This window comes from Denticeps clupeoides, chromosome 3, assembly GCF_900700375.1.
Source record: "Denticeps clupeoides chromosome 3, fDenClu1.1, whole genome shotgun sequence".
Taxonomy (NCBI): domain Eukaryota; kingdom Metazoa; phylum Chordata; class Actinopteri; order Clupeiformes; family Denticipitidae; genus Denticeps; species Denticeps clupeoides.
Window position 1 is genome coordinate 25,192,368 of NC_041709.1, and position 18,863 is coordinate 25,211,230.

At 40.8% G+C, this 18,863-nt stretch overlaps 1 protein-coding gene across 6 annotated transcripts; it reads left to right on the plus strand.

The window, feature by feature from the left end:
* The first annotated feature begins 1,087 nt into the window (after window positions 1–1,087).
* pecam1b (platelet and endothelial cell adhesion molecule 1b) lies at window positions 1,088–18,607 on the plus strand. Of its 6 annotated transcripts, XM_028973115.1 has the most exons (16): window positions 1,088–1,205; window positions 1,356–1,367; window positions 5,089–5,385; window positions 6,576–6,857; window positions 7,228–7,500; window positions 7,681–7,950; window positions 8,522–8,797; window positions 9,630–9,899; window positions 11,809–11,910; window positions 12,058–12,088; window positions 12,266–12,336; window positions 14,270–14,320; window positions 15,022–15,114; window positions 15,631–15,687; window positions 16,619–16,635; window positions 18,048–18,607. In XM_028973115.1, the coding sequence occupies exons 1-16, from the start codon at window positions 1,139–1,141 to the stop codon at window positions 18,108–18,110; spliced, it is 2,232 nt and encodes a 743-aa protein (XP_028828948.1). In that variant the 5' UTR covers window positions 1,088–1,138; the 3' UTR covers window positions 18,111–18,607. The 6 variants fall into 6 exon arrangements, 4 of the variants coding, with proteins under 4 accessions (XP_028828948.1, XP_028828949.1, XP_028828950.1 ...); XR_003749182.1 differs by lacking the exons at window positions 15,631–15,687; window positions 16,619–16,635; window positions 18,048–18,607 and having other exon boundaries at window positions 12,270–12,336; window positions 15,022–15,046; XR_003749183.1 differs by lacking the exons at window positions 12,058–12,088; window positions 15,631–15,687; window positions 16,619–16,635; window positions 18,048–18,607 and having other exon boundaries at window positions 15,022–15,046.
* The last annotated feature ends 256 nt before the right edge of the window (window positions 18,608–18,863 follow it).

Below are 18,863 nucleotides of genomic sequence, written 5' to 3' on the forward strand. Positions count from 1 at the left end.
AATAATTTTATTATTGAACAACAACCATGTTCTCAATGAACCCAAAAAACTCATTAATATCAAAGCTGAATGTTTTTGGAAGTAGTTTTTGTGCTTTTGGGCACTCCAGTGATGTTGCAGCTCTAAAATATGGCCAAACTGGTGGCAAGTGGCATCTTGGCAGCTGCACGCTTGACTTTTCTCAGTTCATGGGCAGTTATTTTGCGCCTTGGTTTTTCCACACGCTTCTTGCGACCCTGTTGACTATTTTGAATGAAACGCTTGATTGTTCGATGATCACGCTTCAGAAGCTTTGCAATTTTAAGAGTGCTGCATCCCTCTGCAAGATATCTCACTATTTTTTACTTTTCTGAGCCTGTCAAGTCCTTCTTTTGACCCATTTTGCCAAAGGAAAGGAAGTTGCCTAATAATTATGCACACCTGATATAGGGTGTTGATGTCATTAGACCACACCCCTTCTCATTACAGAGATGCACATCACCTAATATGCTTAATTGGTAGTAGGCTTTCGAGCCTATACAGCTTGGAGTAAGACAACATGCATGAAGAGGATGATGTGGGCAAAATACTAATTTGCCTAATAATTCTGCACTCCCTTTAAGCAGTAAATGGCAATTAATACATTGATCAGGGTAAATGACAGCTACAACATCCATATTCATGTACACGAGTACATAGGTTACTTACTCAGTACTGCTAGGTTTTTAAACTAAATGTAGTTACAATTATGTTGATTTGATATTTGAATCTAATTTATTACTCCCCTTTCATTTATTTGTGCATTTTAAATGCACTTATATTTGAGCGGAATCACACTGATTGCCTGGTGTAAGCCGCTACGTACTGTCCAATTTGAATACCAAACACTTGGTATTCAAAGAACAGAGATGGAAGTGTGACTATATCAAAAGCGTCCAGTAGGTGGGGGGGGGGGTTGTCGGAGAATTTCAGAAGCTTTGTTTGGCCCATCACTTGCCAGAATCTGAGCACAGCCAGGGCCCAGAGCCCTGGCTCACACTTCCTGAGGAAACTATGGTCGCTTCCTGCCAAATTAGAGCAAAACTCACTGACACCACCCACTCCTCTAGCTCTTCATTTCTCCCACGAGTGACCAGTCACCCTGGGACCTTTGTTCAGAATGGATACCGGCCTGCTCTTCTTCCTTCTACTCTTCATCGCCTGGGAGGACGTCCACTACGCCGCCTGTATGAAGTCCTACCTGCCACCTCTGGAGGCTCAGTGGTCCACATGTTTGGCATTTAAGGTTTGGCTCTCAGCAATCAGGTGACCGTTGTGTTTGTTCTTCTCTTTCCTATGTTCCCGCTGGACTTTCGAATCTGCATGGCAAAGAGCAGACGGCCAGTCATGTAAGTTCGGCCAGTCATGTAAAAAATTATTTAAAAAATTCTACTGGTGCCAGGGTTTATGTTGGAAAGGAGATACCTGGTCAAAGTTTAGTTTTATGTTGGATCAGTTATGCATTCCCAGTCAAAACTCTAACAATTGTAATGCGCTAATTTTACACATTCACTGGGCAGAAACAAGTCTGCAGGAGCAAGACTAATAGTCAAATCAACTCCAGAAGTCTTTCAGATACTACATACAGCAGCATTCAAAGGTTCGGAGGCGTATAGACATGTCCTTGATTTTCAGGACCTAAATGTCTGATCCATAAAAAAATCCAGACATTGTTAATGTTGTAAAGGTTGACTGGTTGCTGGAAAAAACTGTTAATGATGGAACATCTGCATACATGAAGGGAACAACTTTAACAGCAACAATTAGTCTTGAGTTGTGGCTTCTGCATATGTGGATCTGACAACATCATTATTTAAAAAAAAAAAAATCTGTCCAAACCTAAAGGACCTTTTGTGATATTTAATAAGAAACTTTGACATAGCTTTTTGTTGTGTGAGCTGGTGACAGGTTCATGTCCCATCAGGCTACTCTGTGGTGGTTTTGTGTAACGCCCACCCTCCAGAGACAATGTCCTTATCAGCCAAGACTAAACAGGATAGTGTTGATTGGGGGTACGGATATCTGATGGGGGCATTGTTGGTGATTACAGGCAACTCGTTTTTAGGCTCTTAAACTCATGTTGTGTAAACCACATTCAGCAGGCGTGGTCTCCAGAGATGCTCCATGGTGGGTGTGTGTTTCCTCCCTGGGTCGGGCTGGGCCCTGTTTGACTGGGTCATGGAGGGTTGAAGTGGAACGATTGGGTTCATGCCACTTGTCCGGACGCTACTGGTGACAGCATAGAAAGACCCTCACGTGTTGATTCATTGCTGATTCAAAGTGAATTTGTGTAAGGACTGAACTGAGTTTTTTGGGTCGGGCATCAGTCATAAATTAATAACAATCATCCAGAATGAGGAAGAAGTGTATGTGTGAGATGATCATTTATTTAAAAAATCATTAAAGATCATGTTCTGGGTGACAGAAATAATCACACAAGGGGAAATAATTACAAAAAAGAAAGTTAGTTTCTCTTCTTCATGATACCGAAAATTATAATTATAAGGAATTTAATTTTATTTGTATCCTACTCAGGGGTTATTTCTTGTTTTATTTGTTGAATCTGTTGATTCCTTTGATCTCACACTTAAAAAGAGTGCTGCACTTCCAATGTAGCATGAACCTGTAGGTCTCGCATAGTGCACCACTCAGCAAAAATTCCACAATTACATGCCTTATTCCTGTTCTAATATACAGTACAGGCCAAAAGTTTGGACACACCTTCTCATTCAATGTGTTTTCTTTATTTTCATGACCATTTACATTGGTAGATTCTCACTGAAGACATCAAAACTATGAATAAACACATGTGGAGTTATGTACTTAACAAAAAAAGGTGAACTAACTGAAAACATGTTTTATATTCTAGTTTCTTCAAAATAGCCGCCCTTTGCTCTAATTACTGCTTTGCACACTCTTGGCATTCTCTCGATGAACTTCAAGAGGTCGTCACCTGAAATGGTTTTCCAACAGTCTTGAAGGAGTTCCCAGAGGTGTTTAGCACTTGTTGGCCCCTCGATTCAGGAACAGTTTCTACCCTAGTGCCATCAGGCTATTCAACACACAGTAACTGTGGTTCTCTCTCTATGAGCAATAAATCAATTTACGCTTTAAAATATGTAACTTACTTAACATTATGCACTGACACTTTAAATTATGCACATTCACTTTATGCAACTTAGCCTTCTGTGACTTATTTATTGCTGCTGCACAACTTTGTCTTCTATGTCTTCTGTGTATCATGTCCTATGTTCTGTCTGGGTGGGAGGGGTTTTCAATTAAGTGTATGTAGTGTATGTACATTGTACATAGTCATGTGAGAAAATTAAGACACCCTATGAAAGCCTGTATATTTTTAAATATATTTGGACATATCGATAGTTAATATAAATTATAAATATAAATGTTATTGAGTGATCCAAATAATATAACTAAACATTTCAAAATTAAGAAAAGCCTTTTTAAAACTTTCTGTGAAATGTAATTTAAAAAGAATGCTATTTCTGGTGAGGAATAAATAAGGAGCCTTGCCCTGGTTAAACCTCAGATTCGTTTGGTGTGCTCCTGAGTGTTGAAGTGAGTACCATGGTGAGATCTAAAGAGCTGTCTGATGTCCTCAGAAAGAAGATTGTGGCCGATTTATGAGTCTGGTAAGGGACTTAAAAAGAATTTGACATCAGCCATTCCACCATCCACTTGTTTGCAAGTGGAGGACATTCAAAACAACTGCCACCATGCCCAGGTCTGGCCATCCAAGCAAATTGTCCCCCAGAGAAGACTGTAAGATGCTCAAAGAAGTCATCAAAAATCCTAAAATGTCATCACAGGAACTACAGCAGGCTCTGGCCACTGTCAATGTGAAAGTGCATGACTCTACTATCAGAAAGAGACTACACAAGTTTGACTTTCATGGGAGGTGTGCAAGGAGGAAACCTTTGCTCTCTAAGAAAAACATTAAGCCCAGACTAAATTTTACCAGAGCGAATGTAGACAAATGACAATGACTTCTGGAATAATGTTCTTTGGAAAGATGAGTCTAAAATTGAATTATTTGGACACCAGAACAGAAGACATGTTTTGCGTAAACCAAATACAGCCTTCCAAGAAAAGAACCTCATACCAACTGTGAAGCATGGAGGGGGCAGTATCTTTGTTTGGGGATGCTTTCCTGCAGCAGGACCTGGCCAGCTCACCATCATAGAATCCATCATGAATTCTACTGTGTATATCAGAGGGTGCTTGAACATGTAAAACCATCTGCAAAAAAATTTAAGATGAAGCGGAACTGGATACTACAACATGACAATGACCTAAAGCATACCAGCAAATCCATCAAATACTGGCTAAAAACTAAGAACTGGAGAGTCCTGAAATGGCCAAGTCAAAGCCCTGACCTTAATCCCATTGAGATGCTGTGGGGTGACTTGAAACGGGCTGTACATGCAAGAAAACCCTCCAACATCTCACAGCTGCAAGAATTCTGCGTTGAGGAGTGGGGCAAACTTTCTCCTGATCGATGTCAGAGACTGGTAAAAGGCTACCAAAGGCATCTCACTGAAGTTATATCAGCCAAAGGGGCCAACACTAGTTATTTGGGGGTAGGGTGTCCTAACTTTTTCCTCCATTAAAATACACATTTTTGTTCATATATATATTTTTTGATGTGTAAATAAATGTTAATTTTTATTGTTTGATTGTAATTAAGTCACTTTCTTTTCCAGACATACATAAAAACCTGATTGGACATTGATATGTAAACATTTCCTAATAAAGAGCTGATTATTTAATGGGGTGTCCTAATTTTCTCACATGACTATGACAAAAAAACTCTGCGGTCCAGCTCACCCCAAACCATCTCGATTGGGTTCAGGTCCGGTGACTGTGGAGGCCAGGTACATAACTCCACATGTGTTCATTCGTAGTTTGGATGCCTTCAGTGAGAATCTACCAATGTAAATGGTCATGAAAATAAAGAAAACACATTGAATGAGAAGGTGTGTCCAAACTTTTGGCCTGTACTGTAGATATAAATATAGATTATTTAAATGCATATTTTATGTGTCCCCTCAGCATTCATCATCAACAGCATCAGCGTTTCGATTCAGCCCAGCGCCTCAGTTCAGAGGGACACACATGTGACTGTTCTCTGCCAGGCCAAAGTCAGCTCTGTTATAGGGGTCACACTGGACTACCGTTTCTCCATTCTGAAGGATGAGAGCGAGGTCTTTAATGGCACAACTAAAGCCGTGGACCACTTCTCATACATCATCAACCAGGCCAGGGTGTCCGACTCAGGCAATTACAGATGTCGCATCTCCATCGAGGACCAGAGCAAGACCAGCGAGCATGAGAGTCTTAGAGTGACTGGTGAGTCAGAACGACTGAGCACTGAGCAAACATTGGACCTCCACATGACCTTCAGATCAGTTGCTGGGTCTTCAAACATGCCACAAAATATTTTACTGTGTCACACTCTTCCATAAAAATTGTATGAAAATACACATTCTTAAATGTATTTGTTATGATCAGGGATCAGGTTTTGACTTTTGCATAATTTGAAAGTGAAGTGATTGTCATTGTGAAACACTGCAGCACATCACACAGTGACACAATGAAATGTGTCCTCTGCATTTAACCATCACCCTTGGTGAGCAGTGGGCAGCCGAGACAGGCGCCTGGGGAGCAGTGTGTGGGGAGTAAAACCGGGGTGAGCAAAGCCCCATTATTATGTAAAAACCATGAAGACCATGTGGTGTGGGAGAAGAGAACAGAGTGTGTAGAAAAAACTCTTTCTCCCTCCACACAAAGCACTGTATTCAACCACTCAAATTTGATGTTACCTGGCAGAAAGAGGCATGGCACAATAGAGGTTAAAAATGTACAGTTTCTAATTTATTAACACCGGTAAATAATTATTGTAGTTACATGTGAATATTGAATGTAAAAAGGTACCAAGGTTGCAGAGAAAATAAATATGAGAAGAAAGAGTAAAGAGGGAGAAGAGAAAGAGAGGGGGAGAGAAAGTCTCAGAAGCCTTCCGGCTTCCGATGGAAAACCCCCTGAGCAAGATAGCTCAGAGGTCCTTTTTCCACATGTGAGCAGACTTTTATACCCCTGGCCTACAGGAAGTTGTCACTGGCCTACAGGAAGTTGTCACTGACCAATCAGAACCTGTTGTTTCTGATGTCACGCCCCCGGTGCCTCCCATTTGGGGAAGACAAAGAGGGTGGGCGGTCCTGACGGCTGATACTTCACACGTTGCCGTCGGACAAAAGACATGTAAAAACCGGGGTGTCGAATCTTCACCCACAACCGTCGACACAGGAATGTCACACCTCCCCCTGCAGACATCTGTTATGCAAGGCAAAAGCAGGCTCCCCTGATGTCCATTCTTACAATTATAACAAACCAAAGTTAATTAAAGGTAAAGGTCATCAACGAATGTTTGTGTGTGTTGTGTTGTTTGTACGTGGATTATGACTTCCAAATTGATTTTTTATATGTTTTAGAATATGTACGTATTAATAACAATGATTTAATTGGTTGTCCCCCACCAGGTCTCCAGACTCCAGTTCTGTTGGTATCCAGTTCTTCAGCCACAGAGGGGGACAATGTGAAGGTGGCATGTAGTGCCCCAGAGGAACGAGGAACCTTCACCTTCTTCATTTTCGCAGATGGCAAAAATATCCGGACCAAAACCACAACGCAGAACCAGGCTGAGGTGGAGCTGGACATCAGTAGGAAAGGGACCATGAAGCTGACCTGTGACTATACCGTCCAGCTGCTGGGTGAAGTTGAGCGGTCCAAACTGAGTTTTGAACATGCCATGTTTGTTCAAGGTGAGACACAATTAGAAGCTTTGCAAGAAAAAAAGTACTTGAAGTTCTGCAGTAATAATAATATAAATAATAATAATTCTATTTAATGAGATACTTCTGAGTGGTGAAATCATATTGTCATCTGGAATTGCTTAATCTGCTTCATGCACTCAAATACAAATCTGAATTTTTTAATATTCATGTTGATTATGATGTTGCTGATTTGCAAATATTAATTGACAAAAGCATGCAGCTCAGCTGCCTTACGTGTGCATTTCATATTCTGAATATATTGCTGTCACAGGAAAACAGCCTTTATTGTATTCCGTTCCCATTATTATAATTTTTCATAGTAATGAATGTTTTTTTTTTTTTTTTTTTCCTTCTTCAGAACTTTCACTCGATCTTTTGTTGACCATTTCGCCTTCCTATGAAGTAATTGAGGGCGACTCTGTGGACTTCACCTGCCGCCTGGGTCGTGCACATATGCATGGACAATTGAGCAAAACTCTCAGTTTGATCAAAGACACTTTAATCCTGAAGAGTGGTCTGAACGTAATAAATGTCAACAAAAATGTGCTCAAATCGGATTCTGGAGAGTACATGTGCAAGGTGATGATAGGTTCTGCAGGAAAAGTTGACAAGAAGAACCTGACTGTTGCAGGTAAGAGACTATGCTTGCAAATTTGAGCAAAAATATCTCAGTGCATGTGTCATGCTGACCTTTTCTGTAAATCTGTTCATGATAGGACATTAGCAAACATGCTTTGATATGAGAAAGTTCAGTTGAGGTTCTGTTTCTGAGGTTCTGATGTTAATGAGAAACACTGCGTTAACCCTACAGAGATTTTCTCCCAGCCCATTTTGACCATAAGTCTCCCTGAGGTTTTTGAGCAGGACAATTTCTCTCTCAGCTGCCAAAGTCACAATTTCTCCTCATCAAGAATCCACAACAGGGACATCAGGTATTCGATCTTCAAAGACGGGCGTCTGTTGACCTCTTCAGGATTTTTTGTGAAGCAGGCAAGCTCTACTGACAATGGAAATTACACATGCAAAGCCACAGCTAAATCCATCCAGAAGGAGAGCCCAGGCTTGGTCTTCAAAGCCAAAGGTAAACTGTGTTCACAGAATCAGACTTGCACATTGCCTTTTCTCACACAACAGGAAACGTGTTCTCACCCACCCAAAATAGTTTGGTTTAGATAAGAGAGGTGCCTCATCTAAAAAGCCAACTCGTGACTCAGAGGTGTCATTCTCACACATTCTGCGTCTGTAATAGATCTTCAGATGATGTATATCTGCTGTGCTGTGATGGACATGAAAACTGAAAGGATTGTCATTGTGAAACACTGCAGCACAGCACACGGTGACACAACGGAATGTGTCCTCTGCTTTTAACCCATCACCCTTGGTGAGCATTGGGCGGCCAGGGAGCAGTGTGTGGGGATGGTGCTTTGATCAAGGGGACCTCAGTGGTACCTTGGTGGTTCAGGATTTGAACCCACAACCTTTCGATAACGGTTCCGCTTCCTTACCAGCTAGGACACCACTGCACTACTTTGTAGCAAGTGGTTTGATAGTCTATTCACGTAGACTATTCTACTCTACTATGTGAAACTTGTTGCATTTTGTATTTTGTGTGCGAATGGCGTTCATAAAATGTTTCGTTTAATTTGGCCCAGTGCTCGCCTCCCAGCCCGTACTCAGTGTGATGGGAAAGGTCATCCTGGGACGCCCTTTTGATATCTGCTGCCACTCTGAGAATGGGAGTCTCCCCATTACTTACAGCCTTTATTATGACGAGGATGTCATCAACACAACCACGGTGCAGCAGCCTAACACCACAGCAGTGTTTACAGCCACCGTCAACAGGACAGAATTTATCTGGAAGTTCCGGTGCCGGGCTCAGAACCATGGCCACGGTTACATGAGCGAACATCTAAATGTGCAAGTTGTAGGTGAGTCCCTGAAACCTGGGCAATTGAATTAAGCCACCATAAAGGGGTGTGTGTCAAAGTGCAAGAAACGTACGACAGAGTGATTGTATATTTTTATTTACTCCTGGCAATGAGGGTTCAATGTGAGTGAAGAGTGTGTACTGAGAAAACGACCAAGCAGAGTTTGGCTGATTGAATATCATGGTGATTTCAAACTGTGACCTTCTTGACATTATTAATGTTCTGAAGGAAAAAATATAAACTGATCCAGTCAAGCTCCCAGAAAATGCTCAGATTATAGAAGGTCATTATTATTGTGTGTGTGTGTGTGTGTGTGTGTGTGCATGCATCTATAAAGTAGTCACAGCGCATCACTTTTCCCACATTTTGTTGTGTTACAGCCTTATTCCAAAATGGATTTAATTAATTTTTCTCCTCAGAACTCTACATACAACACCCCATAATGACAACATGAAAAAAAGTCTACTTGAGGTTTTGGAAAATTTATTAAAATAAATGAACACATTCACAGCCTTTGCCATGAACCTCAAAATTGAACTGAGGTGCCTCCCGTTTCCCCTGATCTTCCTTGAGGACCATCTGAGAATGGGCGGGGCAGGGTGGTGGTGGTGGAGTTTAGTGGAATGACACTCTTAACAGTCTTCAAAACATGAGAGCCCTAAGCATCAAGTAAACATTTTTTCATGTTGTCATTATGGAGCATTGCGTGTAGTATGTAGTATGTAGTATGGAGCATTGCGAAAAGTGATGCGCTGTCAATACTTTCCAGATGCACTGTTTATGTATATATGTACGTATCTATGGTTTTACACATTTCTAATGTCCTTCTTAGTGCCTCTCAGCGAACCTCAGCTGCTTGTAGCAGGTGACATCACAGAGGGCGACCAGGTGTACCTTATCTGCAGTGTGCCAAGTGGAACGCCTCCTATCACCTTCTCCTGGTACAGTAGCACCACCAACCAACCTCTTCGACGCAAAGTTGTTCATGGAAACTCCAACCACCACATCATCGACAGCATCACCAGAGACATGACAGGCAGATACTACTGTGAGGCTGCGAACGCAGCCAACCAGGAAAAGAGCAACTCTGTCAACATTGAAGGTACATCGGCATTCACAGTTCACGTCTAATGTTAATCAACATAAAGACATAAAACATTCCTTTGATATAAATTAATATTTTGTGTGGCTTCAGCATAGAAGACAAAACTAAAGCAAAGCTAAACTGTGAGCATTATATTTTATATTTGTGCTCTTCTGGTTAGCCAGGCTTGCCACCCTCTCTCATTACATTGCTGGATCAAAGCCTGATATTTATTGGTCTTTCTGAGGCCTCAATCCCATGATGATGCTAAATGCAAGATGCCTTTTGTGGTTTTCTTGGAGGATTGTGGACTCATCCCCTGCCCTGATGATTTGAATAGATTGTACTGGTCTCACGAGAGTTTGGTGCTTCTTCCGTCTCTCCTGCTCCAAAATGTCAGACAATATTTTAAGGTCCTTATCATGGCGCCATCTATTTCTTCCTTGGCTGAGAGCAGTCTTACTCTCGGCCAATATGTGTGCCATCGTTCCTGTTTCCCCACTTACCTGCACAGTGGGACCACCACCAGTGTAGGTTTGTTGGTGTTGGAAGGGCGTCATACACCGAATGGAGCAGGAATAAGATACGGAAGGGCTCCAGTCTCCAGAGTTCTGGCCAGGTGATCTTACATTTTGTCAAATCCCATTTCTTCTTCCCAATTCTTCTCTCCTGCTCTAACTGTTGGGTCTCAGCTTAGACTATATTGCTCCTCTGCCTTTTATCTGCATTACAAGTCCCTGGTACCCAATGCATGGGTTCCCAATGATGTCCTTCAGCTATTAATGATATAGGTAGTTGTATCTGACCTGACCTAATATAAAGCCCTACTGACGTGAAGCTTGGTGGAATACAGAGGTGCTAATTGGCTTGCTGCTTCCATACCTAGACACAATAAGATACTGCCACCACCTGTCCTTTGTCAGGTTAGCCATTGTTAGCAATACCAATTGATAATATTGCTTTGAATGATTGTTTGCACCGTAGACAATATCATTTGAAAAATGTTTTTATTAAAAATTTTGGGAGCCCAATATCATGTCAAGTATTCTGTCACACCCCAATATATTACTATACCTTTCACATAACAGGCTAGCCACCTTGGATTTTGATATCAGGGTTTGTAAGGTTCTCTTAAAGTTCTGGGTTGGAAATCTGACTTCAGTGGGTGTTTGGTTGAAATTCTTAGTTCAAATAAAAGTGTCCTGCTCATGGTGAGGGTTGATCATATTCTAATTTGGCTAATACACTTTTGGCTGCAAAGGCAAAGCCACAGTCAATTTGAAGTCAAAAACACTTTAGTTAACCAGTCCTAGACTGTAAACTTAAGTGAGGAGGTAGAAAGGTTGTAGCCTAGTGGACTCACTTGCCTATGAACCAGAAGCCGATTCAAACCCCACTTACTACCATTGTGTCCCTGTGCAAGACACTTAACCCTGAGTGTCTCCAGGGGGACTGTCCCTGTCTCTACTGATTGTAAATTGCTCTGGATAAGGGTGTCTCTTAAATGCTATAAATAAACAAGGTTCTTATGACAGGGTAGGGTTGACAATAACAGGTGATATTCCACGGTGAAGTGTAGTGGTCTGGATGGAGTATAGTTGAGCATCACAATTTGAACTGATGCAAGCACCAATGTGTGGACAGTGGGGTGCTCTCTATGGTTGATAGAATTTTTTTTTTTTTTTGCCAATCATCTTGGTTAAGAGATCCTGCTCATATTCAGGTACTCCAAATAACTGACAACCTACTTTAACACCTCGTACAAGAAAGAATGTGGACTTTAAAACAGTGACCATTACAATGACTTCAAATTTCTCCGGTTTTGTCGACTAAATGAAGCCACACAATTTATTTTCTAAAAATAACATGTATTTGTTTTGTATTCCAACCCATGGAAATAATTTTACAACTCATCTCCCTGTTGCAGTGAAATTAGCCTTGTGGAAGAAGGGTTTGATAGCAGTGTCCTGCCTGCTCGCCGTCACTGCCGCCGTGATCTTTGGTGTTGTGTGCTTCAAGGCGAAGAGAGGTAGAGAGACCTACAGTCCGCCAGCCTCACAGAAAGCTTGTTCGTCTATCTAAAGTGAACCTAGTCCACCCAACCAAAAAGAAAACCATTAAAAAAAAAAACACACCAAGAAATACCACCACACTTTGTCTTTTCTTTGTATCCCAGGTAAAAGAGAAATGGCTGCTGAACTGTCAGTGTGAGTTGCCTTGCATTTTGACTGTGTAGCATCAGACGTATTTTGTTAGCTAGACACATTTCTGTATTCGTCTTAGGATTCAGGTTGTATTTTTTTCAGAAGCTAGCTGCTAATGTTCAGTATTACATTTTGCATGTGTGAAATGCCAATGCTGACCTAATTTCCAAAATTTCTCAGAAAGCCTGCAAGCGCTACACCAGATGACTCAGTAACAGCGAGTCTTTCCCATGACGAGCTTTATAATAAAGGTAGCTTCTTTTTTTTTTATTGTATTTGTTTTATTGTAACGTCTCGTCTCATTAACTGTCCATGTCTTCATATGCATCCATCCATTCTTTCCCATTTGTTTATGCTAATTCATGACCGTGAACACAGCATGAGATCCTACGGTTTGTTATGAGGCCTGACCCCTTAATGGTTTTGACCATTAATAAGAGTTTAATGGGGTCGAGGGTGGTTTATTTGTCTTGCAGGCATTTCAATTCACACACCCTGTGCAAGGTTTTTCACCCATGCCTTGCAGACACCTTTGTTTATCTAATCCTCCTTGGCGTGGCGTACCCCCCCCCCCCCTTCGGTTTCCTGCTAGAGGAACCGAAGCTCATTGTCTTGTGGCCTGACCTTCTTCATCCACACATCCTGCACGAGGAATGTGTTGGAAAACAACCGACTGGGATGTGCATGGCTGTGTGACTCCTGTCATTTACTTAGGTGTGCGGCGACTGATGTGTGTGTCACAACTTGTGCAAGCGATGCTTGTGTATGTTTGTGCGATGTGCTGAAATGTCCAGCTGAGTATGTTGGTTGCTGGATCATTTAGTGAGCAGTGGTTAGCTGTTGCCATGGGAACCCACCCCACCGTCTATTTACAGACGCAGTGCCACACTTTGACGCCATGGATGGATTCTCGCCCAGTGGGACGTGGGACAGTGTCCCGCCACTTCCTGCCGGCACCACTTACAGGAGCAGCTACTGAGACTGAGAAATGAGCAAATGATGAACTATGTTGTACCGGACAACATTGAGCAAGAATGCCAAGAAAATGCTTTTATTTTTATACTATGCTAAAGCTTAGAATAGATTTGCATCCTTCAAGCACTCAAGGGGCTATAGATTGACACACGCTAACATGGAGGCATAAAGGCTCATTTATGCTCTCTTTATATACAAAAGTAATTTTGCCGTGGATGTTTAAGATTAATCGTCAAGGAGGAGTATTTCATTTTCCTTTGTATGTTCAAATTAAATAATGGATCTTAAGGAGACACATATTAAATTGGGTCTAAATTAAATGTCTATGTATCAAGGCCGGTACTGACCTACTGAGTAGTGGAAGGAAATTAAAATCTTTTATACGTTTTATCTTTTATACAATTTAAACGTTTTAAATTGTATAAAACATTTTTTAATGTTTTAATACAATTGAATAAGTAATGAAATATAACGTTTATAATTAATTTGCCAAATTAAAATAATAATAATTAAACCAACTCCAATTGGGCACCTCAGTGCTCAGATCCTTATTAGCATTGAGCATAGGTGAGCCCAGCAATTAAATGGCTTCCTAAATCCCTTACACACTTTCTAACCACTCCCTTCGTGGCGTTGAAGGTGGCAGGAGTCCATGCCACATGTCCATTTATCTTGCTTCACTTAGCTTCAGCATTGCTTCTGCTTTTTAGCCTTTGGCATGTTGTTGCAGATTTTGCGATTTTGATGCTTGCTGTCACTGCAACATTTTGTTTGAAGGTTTGCATGCCTTGCACTGTACTTTTATGCACATTTGTCAGAAGTGTTTACACGCTGCATGTGTCACTGTTTACTGGATATACCAAACACTGTCATGTGTGTATATATTGTGGTCAATGCACTGAAAAAAAGCACTTATAAATAAAGCAGGTTGTTTTGTATGTACTGGAGTGTGTCCACTCTTCTTCATCCACGTTCTCTTCTCGGGAAGAAAGGGGGGGGTTTCGTTTCAGACCTGTGAAAGTATTTTCTGTAAATAAATTTGAGGAAGCCACATTTGGCATGTGGCCAATTGAGAAAATCAGTTGATTACAATGAACGTGGCCACAACATGATCCCATCAAAAACAGGCATTTCCTGTAAGTGGCCATTTTTGGGTGTTGGGTTGGGCTGAGAGGTTTCTCTTACTTCCCATGTCCCTGTGTCTTCCAGTCCGAGTTGATGTCGGAGTGAGTTTCAGGAGTGAGAGGACACCAGGTTCTGGTAAGCAACATCTGAAATGGATGCTTTTCCACTGCATGCTACAGTACCGTGCACTTGGTGCCGTACCTTACAAGGGCTCTGGGGTGCTGGGTGGTGCCCATGAAAGTTCGTCTATGATGAAGTCACATGCAGCAGGCAGATTTGGAGGTGCTTGGCCTTGTTTACCTGTAACCTGGACTGTGGAGGACCTTGATAACCCATAAACAACAGGTTAACAAAAGTGCAATATCTACTTTTTGTCCAACCAGTCAGATGTCTTCGGGTGTTTTATCCCTTTTGATTCCTGCTTGATTTACTAGCGTCCAAACTGAAAGGCCCATTAGCAGGAACTGTTTTTCCTTTGACTATTGGTCCCCTTTTTGGCAAGTTCACTCACAAACTAGGAGTGGTTGTAGTTGTAGAAACGAGTTTTACTGCGTTTTTTGGTATAGACATGCTACACTAAGATCTACCTGTGATGTAAGTATACGTTGATTGGCCGAATGCATGCTATACAAAAGACTGTTAATATCTTCATGTCTGCCATTTAACATAACTTCCCAGTTCCTAATGCAGGTGCGAATGAAACCAAATGGCTCTTTCGAATAACTGCAACAGAAAGGCTTTGCTTACTCATAAGCACGGTTTTATAAATGTAGCGTATAGTGTGTGATGAGCCTGGCCAGGGATACATTTATAAAGCGTGGATATGTTGGTTGCAGAATGCAGCGACCAAAGCGGAACAGCACTGCACCACGAGCCAGATGTAGAGTACACGGAGGTGGTGCACCCTCAGCCAGTGGACCCAGCACGAGGTGGCCAAACACACACACACTATACACACCTAACAGAAATACACAGATAGAAACTAGCATTGTCTTCTGGCTAATTTTCTTTATGTTTGAGAAGAGACTTTGACTACCCACCAGACCTTGGTATATTTGTTCTCCTTCTCTTCTTTTTTTCTGTGTTCCTTTGTAACTTTCCCGCTGCCTTGATTTTCTTGCACCGATAAGAGACCCTTCCTGGGAGTGGCCTAATTACTCATAATTCAGACGACAGTTATTGGTTGTGGGAGATGGTTGTGTTATATATTTTATTTTAAGAAGCATCTTGCTCACTTCATAAACAGGAAGGGCTGAACCTAATTACCTCGGTAAATCCCTATGCCATTAACTACATGCCCCTTTGAGATCTCGCAATGTCTTTCTGCTCTTCTCGTGGGTCTTCATGGGAGGACTTGATAGGGTGTGTCTCCAGGACGTAGAAATAGTCCATTACTGAATTAAATAGCATTGAGTTGAGATCATTTCTGTTTTCTTGTTCGGCAGTTCCATTAAAGAAAGGGACAGATACAGTGTACAGTGAACTACAGACAAGCCCACGGGGTAAGTCAAACACACACACTCTCAAAAGTGTGTGCATGTGCATGACAAATGCCGATGAAACGCAGGAAGATTCATTCATTTCAATAGATAAACAGCATTGCACTAGGTAGCCACAACATTCTGCTGAGGAGAATGCCAGTCTAACTGGATGTAAATGTCTACCCTATCCTGGCTTTAGTGAATCGATGATTGGACAACACTCAACTGTTTTTTTCGTGTTGTAAGAACGTTTCTGTAGACATCAGTATAAGAATATAGAGGTCTTCAATGTGAGTTAATTACATTAATGTGCATTACAGTGTTTAATTCCCTGCATTCTCTTAACATTGTCTGCTCAGAGGCTAGAAGCATGTACTACAGCTGTATAGAAAAAAACTGTAATTCTAGGAATTGTTATTGATCAAATTTACCGTACGTTCTTCAGCGAGTCCTAAATAATAACATTTCTTTGTAACATTGTTTTGCAAGGGTTGACTATGATGTTGACTTAATTTGAATAATATAAAACCATGGGCTGGTCTAGGACAGGGAAAACATGACTTACGTTTATGACAATCATTTTTTGAATTTATTTACGATTATTTTGGATTTTTTAAATCATTTATGATTATTGTCTTGATTATGATCATGACAAACCATGACCTGTCTCCGGACATGATGTCGTGTACAGGGCTGTAATAATATTTTCCACATTATCCAGGGGAACGCTGCTGAGTCACCCTTCCCTATCCTAGACAAGCCTATTGTTCTATACATAAATCGCAATGAATTCTCAAGACTAAAGCTTGTTATAATATATAATGTTTAAACCCATTCATGCAATTTTCTCAAGAGCGTTGGCCATTCAGTCGGGGTTATTGTGGGTTTAAATTATATATTAAATTATAATCTTTTTTTTTTTTGTTTTTGTTTTTTTTTATTCTTTTCCCAGATCTGCTCGAGAGCGATGTAAGTTTCCCCTCTCTTACATTTACATTTACAGCATTTATCAGATGCCCTTATCCAGAGCGACTTACAATCAGTATTTACAGGGACAGTCCCCCTGGAGCAACTTAGGGTTAAGTGTCTTGCTCAGGGACACAATGGGAGTAAGTGGGATTCGAACCCGGGTCTTCTGGTTCATAGGCGAGTGTGTTACCCACTAGGCTACTACCACCCTGCATGTACTCTCCTCTTCTCTTTCTGTAGCTGTCCACCAAATGGTCAAACAGCCCTACATGCTACTGATTTCCACATGCGGCTGTGAACTAAGAAAAACTAAGAAAGCAAAGCTTATCCGTTACACTTACCTTTTGAAAAAGCTCTGGCTATGCTATGCACACACAAGAATATACTGTTAGTTACTGTTATTACAATGTTTCACCAAGGATGATTGAAATGGTCAAATTTGGAGTGCAGTTTGACACCAAAAGTATATAAAACCTAAAATATCTGTATTTAAATTCATTTTAATGAATTAAACAGACACCAACCTTGTTATACAGCCGGCACCTGTGATTATTTTTTTTGCATTGTAAACAAGGTGTACTCACATGAAGCCCTAGCTCAACATGAAAGTACTTGGAATCTTTGTAAATTGGAGCATGTGTGGCATGTTCACTAATGTAATATTCACTAGTTCACCCTTCAGAGCGATTGGCATGTTGGCATTGGCCGTAGTCAAGTTTGTGGTCTCCACTGACATCCCCTGTGTACCATGGGTATTAGGAGTGCAGAGAACAGAGGGAAACGGAGGAGAAAGAAAGGAGATGGATGCTAGTGTATTGAGAGAAGGGGATTTTAAATCATTCAGAAAGAGGAAGTAAGGGGTGTGAGAGCATAACTTTGGTTTATATGCAGTAAATGTGAATTGACTTCAGTGTGGGCCATGAAAATGTCTTACTTTTTGAGGACATTTTTCCCCCCACACTAAGACACACAGAAACAAAGACACAGAGGAAGTGACGTTTCGATTTTCCAGCGGTAGAACAAAGAGTAACAGGGCCACTGTTTCCTTCCCTATGCAACCAGACAGAAACCCTCCACCTCCACACACATACACACACAGACACACAAAACTAACTGAATACACTCCATACACAAACTGTTGTCCCGATGGATGAATGTATAATGGATGTAAAAAATAAAGGATCACATGACTCCTCCCTGAAGATTGGGTCTAGCACAATGTGTGATGAGTGATTAGTGGCGCTCATTATGTGTATTGCGTGGTCACGGATTGATTGTGAATGTTCTGGATCGGTCTGATCTCATTCATCAGTGACTAACTGAGCAGATATTTGACCATGAGGCAATGGGATTCATTATAACAGTAAGAATACGTCTGTGAGAGACTTATTTCCCATGTGTGTTTGAAACAGGACACTGTGGAATACGCCAAGCTGAACAACGACATCCCAGAGCCAGTAGACGTCTCGCTTTAATGAAGGAACCACAACAAATCACCAGCAACTCCGCTGTTCAGTAACTGTTCCAATATTTTAATTATAGAGGTCATAACATACAGTACGTGCTAACAGTAGTTTTAATAAATTATGTTGTGCAATTTATAGGTTTTTTATTTTGACTTGTCTTTAGTAAAAATGTTTATATCACTGCAATTTTATTAGGGCTGTTAGAGAATCAGACGTCAAAAAAGATAATAGTACTATGCATTTCAAATCTAAATAGCTGTAGACACTTTCTATACAAAGTTTGAAAGGAAACACATTTATTATGGTATAAAAATATTGGCATTAAAAACACAACAAATATTAATAATACATTTTAATAGATATGGCAGGATCAAGGCATTTTAACACCAGCTTTGTGTGTTTTTTTCAGAGGGCTATTTAATTGTAATTGTACAGAAAGCACAATGCTGATGGAATCCAGTTGTTTTGATACGTAAACTATTACATGAACTGAAATATGAAGTGCATTTTGTCTAAAGGCCATTTTTTCTACTGTTATTGGGTATTATGCTTGTTTCAAATTTTCGCTGTAATGCTTTTGATCATTTAAAAATCTTCTGTTTCAGCTTTTTTCTAAAAGATTAATTTAAGTGTCTTTTATTTTTTGTCAGAAGACAGAAAATCTTTGTTTTATGCTGTATTGTGTGGATTAATTTATCTGTCTAGAGGTACAGCGATCTAAAGTCTGTTTTTTATGTTTCTTAATTAAATAAAATGGAACCT

What these genes read in the sequence shown, in the direction of transcription:
- pecam1b (XM_028973115.1), top strand. Translation starts at nt 1,139, where the DNA reads ATGGATACCGGCCTGCTCTTCTTCCTTCTACTCTTCATCGCCTGGGAG. An exon ending in CTTGGTCTTCAAAGCCAAAG is followed by an intron (nt 7,951 to 8,521) that starts GTAAACTGTGTT and finishes AATTTGGCCCAG; the next exon opens with TGCTCGCCTCCCAGCCCGTA. An exon ending in GTGCTTCAAGGCGAAGAGAG is followed by an intron (nt 11,911 to 12,057) that starts GTAGAGAGACCT and finishes TTTGTATCCCAG; the next exon opens with GTAAAAGAGAAATGGCTGCT.